Source organism: Papilio xuthus, unplaced genomic scaffold (assembly GCF_000836235.2).
Source record: "Papilio xuthus unplaced genomic scaffold, Pxut_1.1 DF825946.1, whole genome shotgun sequence".
Classification (NCBI taxonomy): domain Eukaryota; kingdom Metazoa; phylum Arthropoda; class Insecta; order Lepidoptera; family Papilionidae; genus Papilio; species Papilio xuthus.
The window spans coordinates 175,989-185,797 of record NW_013532703.1 but is presented as its reverse complement, the minus strand read 5'-3'; the positions used below and the strand labels follow the sequence as shown (position 1 = coordinate 185,797).

The 9,809-nt window shown below is 35.9% G+C and overlaps 1 protein-coding gene and 1 non-coding gene across 8 annotated transcripts in view; both read right to left on the bottom strand.

Moving 5' to 3' along the window:
* Window positions 1-35: 35 nt before the first annotated feature.
* Window positions 36-9,809, bottom strand: part of LOC106124479 (cell surface glycoprotein 1) — a 33,990-nt gene continuing 24,216 nt past the window's right edge. For 6 of the 7 annotated variants that reach the window (XM_013321171.1, XM_013321175.1, XM_013321172.1 and 3 more), the window contains 7 exons: window positions 8,122-8,178; window positions 5,026-5,159; window positions 4,164-4,397; window positions 3,825-3,958; window positions 3,499-3,696; window positions 3,245-3,322; window positions 36-3,136 (listed from right to left, as the gene is read on the bottom strand). In XM_013321171.1, coding sequence (XP_013176625.1) covers window positions 667-3,136; window positions 3,245-3,322; window positions 3,499-3,696; window positions 3,825-3,958; window positions 4,164-4,397; window positions 5,026-5,159; window positions 8,122-8,164 — 3,291 coding nt within the window. In that variant the 5' untranslated portion in view covers window positions 8,165-8,178 and the 3' untranslated portion in view covers window positions 36-666. 7 annotated transcript variants of the gene reach the window in all.
* On the bottom strand, window positions 6,493-6,565 carry TRNAN-GUU (transfer RNA asparagine (anticodon GUU)). Its single transcript has one exon. It is a non-coding gene; the product is annotated as a tRNA-Asn (tRNA).

The following is a 9,809-nucleotide window of genomic DNA, read 5'->3' as shown; positions in this document are numbered from 1 at the left end:
GTTTCTGGTTCCAGTACGAAATGAAAATACCAAAGCACAATTTTCATGTTTTCTTTAATGAATTTTAGAAAATTATCTTACAAATATCAATTATAATTAATTATAAACTTATCAACTGATTTCATATTTATAAAATTTACAAATTTACGAAACTGTCGTGAAAAATCACTCAGTGCCTGCCGCAGTCTACGTTACGACGACATTTTTGTTCACAATAATCGGTTCCTAAGGTCATTGAATAATTTTGTTATAAATACGGTAATTTTTTTCAAGGGGGACGAGTAATTTTTCTCCGACAGTTCAAGTCTACAGGAAACCTTTGAAAAAACGATTTTCTTAAAAATAGGGTAACTAAGGAGTATTTATTGACCTTAACTAGTATTATAAATTGGCAGTGATGATGTTTTCTTCTAATAATTGCATTGAAGATAATAATTATAATAGTTTTTTAATCACTAAATAAATATCTAGCAACTAGTCCGGAAATGTTGAGTTCAAAGAGAATTATCATTCAATAATTAATATCAACTATGTTTATATCGTTTTAAGCTTCATAATTTATTTCTCCATCTAACATGTAACCCTTTGTCTTAAAAGTAAAAAGTTTGTATGTAAAATCTGTTCCGTCTGCATTCGAGTCTTTCAAAGGTTACCTGTGAGAAATGCTTAGAAGAAACTGGTGGTGGGATGCTGTCGGTACACCAGCTGTCGCGGCGGCCTCGTTAGCCCGTCGTCATGGTAACTGACCCTTTGCGGGTGCAGGTAAAACGTGGTGGGAGTTCTTATGCTGACACCTTGTACTTGTGGCCGTTTTCTCGTTTGTAAAGTGCTCAACTCGGACGCCGCGTATTGTGGTTCTGTGTTGAAATTGTTCCTATACCTTGTAAAAGAGTAGTCCCTCTCCGGAGACACGACGAAGCCACTAGGAACTCTTACTTTAGGAGGGATGGAGGCCAGTGCCTCGTTCAGCGCCACGTCGTAATCGTTTTCTATTGAATCAGCTAGATTTTGTTTTATCGAAAAATCCTCCGGCACTCGCAAAGGTTTTCCCGTCGCCGTGTAAGGCTTAGAGATTTCAGGTTTTAGCTGCGGTGACTTATACCTGACGTCCTTGTTCGGTATTGGCTCGGACGTTGCGAGGTAGGGCTTGAGGTAGTCGGCCGGTGCTAATGTCGATTGCAACTTATTCCTTATAGCTTCGTAATTATCATTGAAGACCCTGAGGACCTTCGTGGCGAGGACCTTTGCCTTGTCTGCCGGCGTCGTGGCCTCTGTACTCGTGGTCGTCGTTGGCTTTGTTACTATCACTTCACTTGTAGTTGTTTCTTTAATTTCTTGTTGCTTTTTGTCATGTCCTTCGTATTCGATATCTTCCTCATCATAATACTCGTATTCTTCTTCGGGCTTAAAGTTTTCTTCGTGCGTTGGTTTTTCTGTACCTAAAGTTGTTGTCACTTTTTCAGTTGTAGTTGTAGTTGCTTCTGTGGTTGTAGGTGTAGTAGTCGTAGGTGGAGCCGGGGTAGTAGTGGTCGTTGTAGTGGTCGTGGTAGTCGTGGTAGTAGTTGTGGTAGTGGGTTTAGGGGTGGTGTTGGGAGGCATGTTTAAATCCTTACCTGCTACGGGTTGCAAGCCACGCGGCAGATAGGGACTTCCACCCCTAGACGGTAAAAAAGGACGTTTAACAACTCTGACGTTAGAAGGGCGGACTTCTTTAATCTTTATTACAATATCCTCTTCTTTTAATTTAGCTTTCTCAGTGCTCGGATGTTTTTCCTCTTCATAGTAATAGTCGTCCTCGCTTGTGTTTGGTTTTGCGAGTCGTTCATCTCTATTGCGTTGATAATAACTGGGTTTCTTTGCTGGTTGTTCGTATTCGTATTCATCATAATCTTCTACTCTTTTCTGGTTCTGGACCTTTTGGTTGCCCGGTGCTGTTAAATATGACCTTGTTGGCTTAAATTTTTCTTTAACAACTGGTTCCGGTTTTGGCCTTTGCTGAATTGTACTAGATTTTCCGGAAGATGACGGTTTACTTACTTCTTCTTCGTAATCATCGTAATATTCATCGTCTATTTTTGGCGGAGGTTTCGTAGTAGCTATAGGAACGTAATCATATTTGTCTTTTTCAGTAGCCGGTACTGGGCGTTTTATTTTTGGAGGCATACGCGGTTGGCTAAAAATACCATGACCGTTAGGCTTCACCAAAGGCTGACCTTCTGGAGCAGATGGAAGTTGACGTTTATCTTCTTGTACTTTATCCTCACTTTCATTATTTTTTTCAGGTTTTAAGTAAGCAGGTCTTTCTTCTCTTCGGTAAGGTCTTTCATCTCTGTTGTAAAGACGCCTACCTTCGGTTGGTTGATACCGATCTCTTGGTTTAATGCTATCTCTTTTACCATCTTCATTTCCCGCTTCCTCTCTCAAAGGTCTTCTTTCATCTCTTGGCCGAATGTCATCTCTGTATCTAGTCTCATCCCTAGGCCTCTTATCTTCTCTAGATCTCACGTCATCTCTGGGTCTAACATCTCTAGGTCTTGTTTCATCCCGTGAACGGATCTCGTCCCGAGGCCGTATTTCGTCTCGGGGTCGAATTTCATCTCTAGGTCTGATCTCATCCCTTGGCAACATTTCATCCCTTGGCCGTTTTTCATCTCGGGACTTAACATCACCTCTTCCGGATGGTAACTCATCCGGTGAAGTGATATCGACGGTGGGTTTGGCTTCATCTCGCGGTCTAATATCATCTCTTGGTCTACCTTCATTGCGGTACCTCGACTCAGATCTAGGTCTATCTTCCCAAGGCACATCTCTAGAACTTTCGTCTTCTTGCGCTCTATCGCCCATATCATCAATAGGCCGGTTTTTGTCTCTAGGTCTATATTCATTTCTTTTTTGATCACGTGGTGCAGCGCGCGGTCTGTCCTCGTCTACAGGTTTGTACTGATCTTCTTCGGTATCTCTCGGTCGACCCGGCCTTCTGCCTCCCTTGTAATTAGGACGCCGCTCTGTCATTCTGTCTTCATCATCATAAGGCCTTCTTTCTAGGTAAGGCCTTTTCCCAGGTCTTCTGTCGTACGGTCTTCTTTCTTCAGCGTAGTCTTCACTTTCATCCCTTGGTCTAGGTCTGGGTTCATATCTGAAAACAAAAAAAATTATATAAAGAATTGTTATTCAATAACAATATTATATCAGCTATTTTAAGCTATGATCGTGTTGCTATCATTTATCAGTAGGTCGTACTTACTTCTCATCATAGTCGTCATATGGCCTTCTTTTAGCTGGTCTTGCTGGTCTCCCTTGCGGTCTACGTGTTCTGCCACCTCTGAAATTTCATTCAACTCATTAAATAAAATTTCTTTTTTAATCAGTTATTTGGAAAAATTATTAAATTATTAAACTGTTGCTTTTTGAGTACTTTTGGGTAAAAAAAGGTCAGTTTTATTAAATTACGTTTGACATTTTGTTAATTCTTCATTAATTATGTCGGTGATCTCTTACCGTTCTTCGTAGCCGTAGTCGTAGTCGTCTCTGGCGGGGTAGTAGTACTCATCGTCATAGTAATCGTATCGGTAGCTGGGACGACGGCGTCGCGGAGGGCGCTGCGGGCGCGGGGGGGCTGTGGTCGTGCTGGTCGTAGTCGTGGTCGGCGGAGGTGGGGGCGCCGCTGTTGTTGCCGCTTTATACAGAGCCTCGTTCCTGTGTAAGATTGTATTATTTTGATATGCAGAGACGATACATGCAAAATTTAAAATACCTTGATAGAATCCAATGGATCTTGTGGTTTAATAAATATTTATAAGTGCACAGTTTAAGTGTAAAGGTACCTGTTAAAGTAGTTGGGGGAGTTCTTGCAATCGACCTCGGAGACGAAATGACAGATGAAGGTCTTTTGATCGAAGGCTGTGTAGTTTGCGCACAGAAAGTCGTACCGCGTACCGAACAGGCAATGGTGGTACACCTAATATCACAACAAAACAAACTTAAGTACCAACGTAAACTTGAATACAACAAAAAGAGAACTCAGTTTACTGTGAAGTGGACAAATAACTAAAAACAAATAAATTGCATCATATAAAAAAAAAAAGAAAAAAGGAATTAAAATGTAAATCATCATCACAATGATTTCCGTAATAAGTTGCTACATGGAACGTCTTAAAACATACCTGACATTTGTGAGGTACTGAAGCATAGAATCCGTCATGCAGTCCATCACATTTGAAGTCCATGGTCTCAGGCGGAGGCACTGCTTCATAGAAGGGATATTCTGAGAGATTGTATCCATTGAGTTCTCGGGGGAGGTTAGGGTCGTAGATGTAGTCTATCTGAGGGATACCGGACAACTTCTTTGTCGCGTTCTGAGCCTCCGCGCCCTCAGCGCCCTCTGCAGTCGTCTCTGTCTGTAAATGTATGTTAGTTCAAAGTTATAGTTAATTTCATATAATATTTAGCATAATTTAGTCTATGAGACTAATAGTTATTTAAATCTTTGCCAAAGAACCTTATAATGAATATGTTCACGTTATGTACTATAAATTATCAATTTATGTTGGTTCTACAAGAATCTCATTTGCATAAGCAATCCGGAAAGTATCTTTGCTACCAAAAACGGTCAGGACAGATTTCCGTACAGAAAAAAACTAATATAAACATAATGGCCTTATTTATCTGAGCCTTGGATGTGAGTTCATGAGGCTTTTTAATATAGGATCGGCACGCGAAGCATTCGACGTGTTGTATGGAATGGAAAGTAAGTCACCTTGTGTGCCAGCTGAGAACCTACGGTATAGTTTCCTGCATGAAATATGGCGTACTTGTATTATACATATTCTTGTAATGCTGTGATTATTAATTAGATGAACTTTATTAATAGAACTGTACGTCTGAATAGTCTTTGTAGAATGAGATATTTAATAGCGTCGATCGATCTTGTTCATTTCTAGTTATGTATAAGAAACTGTTGTGGTTCTAACAAATGTAGATGCCACAAGAAACTTATCAATTATCTTACTACAAGCAATACATTACCATTGCATCATCTTCTGTCTCCGAGGTGTCTTCTGGTGCGCTGGTCGTGCTGGAAGTCTTGGCGAAGATGAGTGAGGTGGCGCGCACTGCACGCGCGCCCGGCACCTCAACTGACACCACCAACATTAACACACCTAAAAGTAAATATTAGAAATTAATCCAGATGACGATATGAAGATGTTCAGCAGTGTGTAGCTCCCGTCTCGTAATTGAAAGGTCAGTATGTCTTGGCATTGCGGAATAAGTACGGAATGAAAGTATGAAAATAAGTTAATTAAGGAGCTTTGGTTTTTTTATATGTTTATGTGTATGAAACAGGTTTTATGACTTAGTATTAGATATAGATTTACATACATTATTTGAGTAATTCTAAATGGTACGAGTATAATTGTCTCAAATCTGTGTACATTATTCCTAATGGAACTCAGAATGGGTTGTGTGCAATGGCCACTAAATCTACAAGACAAAAAGTAAGAAAGCAAATTAATATAATGATACAGCCTCACGATCTGTCACGTTTTATCATTTAATTTCATGGCTTTCAACATTTTACTTTTAAATAATTATTTTTCTATGATAAATAAGTTACATTATAATAAAATATTGTATTTCTTCAATGATATCATCAAACATTTTTTACTTCGCCATATTACGATATTATAAAGGCTACAAGAAATTTTGTGACCTTTCGTATTTAAGTTAAAAACTATAGTTAACATTTTTATACCTGCAAGCAAGGAAACACAACTTTTTTGACGATGTTTTTTCAAGGAAGCAAGAAAGAGGTACAAATATTTTAAATTAAAATATTTATAAAAGAGTGGAAAAAAATAAGGTCAAATTAATCATTTATTACTAAAACATATGCTTTAATATGTCATAAAACATGTACATGATTATTAATGGTTTTTAACATATATTTATCATTCAAAATCATTGAATCTTGACATTTGTAGACTTAGATTCGTTTAGGTTTTTTAAGTACCATTAACTTAAATGCCCCAAGGTATATTTGTGAGTGTAAATTTATACAAAAGAGTTTGTATTCCAAATAATAAGGTGTTAAAATCTATTCCATCCTTAACCTTTTGGTTATCGATCGTCTTCTCTTGAACTCCATCGCTTTTATTGCTTATTTTATAGTCAATTCTCGACTTTATAATAAGTTTATTTATCGGCTTCAGAATTCAAGAGGATTTGAAGCGAACGTGAAATGTTACGCCATTCTATATCCTTGACTTTTGTGGATTCGTGCATCACATTCATTAAAACAAATCTTCCAATAGTTATTACGAAATTCTAGTTCAATTTTAGTTTGAAAAAACGTCTTGATTTTCCTTAACACTTATAAGAAAGTACATTGTCATATCTTTCATTCTGTTTATGAAAAACAGAGACAGCAGTATATATTTATGCAGGCAAAATATTTTCTAGTCTGGTTATGAACGTCAGAGGCAAAACAATATCCGCCCCCGGGTGGGCTCGAACCACCAACCTTTCGGTTAACAGCCGAACGCGCTAACCATTGCGCCACGGAGGCTTACACAAGTCAATACTAAAACACTACATTAAAACATTGTGTCTACTTTTCGTAGACTTGTACTAGACTCCTGAATCCTATAAGCAGTGAATGCGAATCGAAACCGAATTAATAACAATTAAATGATCAATGTCAATTTAAATAAAAACTTAGCTTGAATGGTTTGTTCGAGCAAACGTTTACAGCGAGGCTTATAACGAAAAACTAATTAAGTCCACTTCCAGTTTACACTCTTTTCATATAAGAAAGGGATCGAAAGGAGAGGTGGATTCGGCAGAGGAATACATAAGAAAAGGAAATATTCACTATCTGTACTCCTATGTCGATTAAAGGCAACGCATCTGCAAATGCGACAATTTGTGGTTTGGCGAATTCTAGTTTTTGCTATAAAAAACCAGGAAATACTATGAAATTTTTTACTTATTTAAATTAGAATAAAACTTGATGGCTTCATTTAAAATCTATATTAGATGAATGTAATAAATCTGAATACGATCGTTATTTAACAGAGCATGACCAATAAAACTCAGCTTCCCGTTTCTGATGAACTCGTTGCGAAAACTAGTAATATATATCCTTCACACATATTATGTGCTTATTGAATTAGGTTCTAAAGTGATAAAAAAATATAACGTTTGAATAAGCTAAGCGCATTAGTACATTGCATGGAAATGTCTTCGTTTAAATATAAACGCGCCTGTTAACTTTCCTTACAATCATATAGGCACAAAATACCACGATCTATAGTTAGACAAAAGTATTTTAAGAGGAATCCATTCATCAATCACAAAAATTACATTCAACTGAGATATTTTAGACATCTTACACTTGGAAATCTTGTTAAAACTGTTTATTCTATAGGACAAGTTAGACTGGTCACTGTCAATGAAATTATGATTCATATTAATAATTAATTATACAAAAATCAGAGGTGATATTTTGATAAATTATAAATGAGTTTCCATCAAAGTGATATTAACAGAAAATATGAGTTTTTTATAACTAGTTTCAAGGTTGGTTAGTGTCGTGTTCTTGGCCAATTGCCTTGGCGACCTCTTTGCTAAATACCAGTATTCTTCCTATTTGTAAGTAATAAAGTATAGAGATATCATAAAAAGATTTAATTTGAATATTCACACATGTTATATAGTTTAATTTAATATAAGAACTGTTTTGATAACTTAAACCTAAGAGAAATGTAATAAAAGTATAAATTTAGTAATTACAACCCTATGTTGCTTTTTACAGCAAAATCCATGTTATGATCTCAGTATGTATCAAACGGTTTTTGATGAGAACATTTCAATCGTGTGAACTAACAGTTAAGGATGTTTATATTTGTAGTCAATTACTTTAGACTGCTCCTTTATTACTTACACATCTAGCCTCTATTTACCCTTAGTTGTTTTTCAAGTCTTCCTACCTAAGTATACCTGAGAGACGCCTTAGAAAATCTTAGTGGTCCTATATTATTTCTCAAAGAATTCTAGGTTGAATAAACAAAATGTAGTGTTTTTGTGAGTTGTGTTTCGGTAATGGGAATAGAATTAACTTACAAAACAAGCTGAGTCCCAGCCATCTGTGTCGAGAGCGTTTCATTCTGCCAGTGTGACCTGCAACAATATAAAACATGATTTTTATATCAAAATTACTAATAAACAAATAAACATTTGTTCACCTTAATTTACGTAATAATTATTGATAGAAAAGTTACAGAATAAATAAGATAATATATTTTTTTATTTATTAAGTTATTTTCTTTTACAAATTCTTACATCTAAGGGAAATTTATAAGTTTTTAATAATAGTAAAATAACAAGTGTAACTATAACGCTTGCTTATTAAAATATATTTTTACATAAACACATAACAAGATTTAAAATCTTCAAAACAATTAGAAAGTTTCATGTATATTCAGTTATACGAAACGTTGTTGAATAAATACAATTATTTTAAGATAAGCATCCGAGTGCGGGAGATGTACACCGGACACCGGACGCCGGACAACATGTGTGGAAAATGCTCACGGCTTCGTGTCCGTGAAATAATATAAAACCGGCGCATTCAAATCTTACTAAATCATATATTCCTATGTCACCGTAAAACTGTAAACAGTAAACATAGTGTAATCGTTCTTTTTCTCTGTAGAAAAATAAAATAACCCTTAATTCGATGGTGTCCAGATGAACAACTAATAAAAAAAATCTTCTGAACTAGTTTAGAGAAAATTACGTAAGTATGACTTTACTACAAAAACAATTTTTTCGCTACAAAAAATTTCGTCGCATTTAGGGTTAAGCCAATATGAAAAATTTATAGTGCACGTGATTTACTAATTCTACGCTATATATTTATTTCGACAGTTTATTGTGTCCCTAGTTAGTTTTTAAACTGTGTATATACTCGATATAACGCACAAGTACACAGTAATAGTGAACAGAGGGAGGCCTTGCATTGTTCCCACACGACGCAAACATACATAAATTTGCAATAAATTGAGTAAAACTAGCATTTTTCTGTATTCAAGCTTCTAGAATAAGTTATTTTAAAGGCCACGTCTTTATTTACGATCGTAATGGAAATCGCTACATACCTAGAGTACTGGTGAAGCGAGTTAAACTTGTCGTATTAAAAACAAAACTTATTTGAATACCTTTTTTACTAAAAGGGACTGCGTAATAAATATGAAAAGTATAAACAAAACATCTATAAATAAATATAATACTTAAATGACGACTACTAAATTTAGAAAGCTATTTGACCTAAACAAAGTTCACTTTATGGAAAATTGCGCATGAAAATTATCCATTTTTATTTGTTTTTATAACAGACTAGCGGTCGCCAGCGACTCCGTCTGCGCGGATTTGAAAAAACATAATCAGTAGCCTATATGTTCTTCCGGACTATGATCTATATATATCCCAAATTTCATTAAGATCCGTTCAGCTGTTCGGGTAATACCTCCAAACAAACATACATTTCTCCAAACATTCGCATTTATAATATTAGTAAGAAGTAAATATTTTACAGCCATATATCAAAAGAACGATATGAATTGCTTCTTTAACTGTTGAACTCTCGTTTGTTTAAATATAACTGTAAAATGTTTATTTCAAATAATACTTTAATGACGATCTAAAATTCTAATGTTCGACCAAAAGCCGTTGTTAGCGGCGACTGTCACTGGGTCTTGAGTAACATTGACGCGACTAGAATTTTGAAATCAAATTGTGATGCTTTTGTT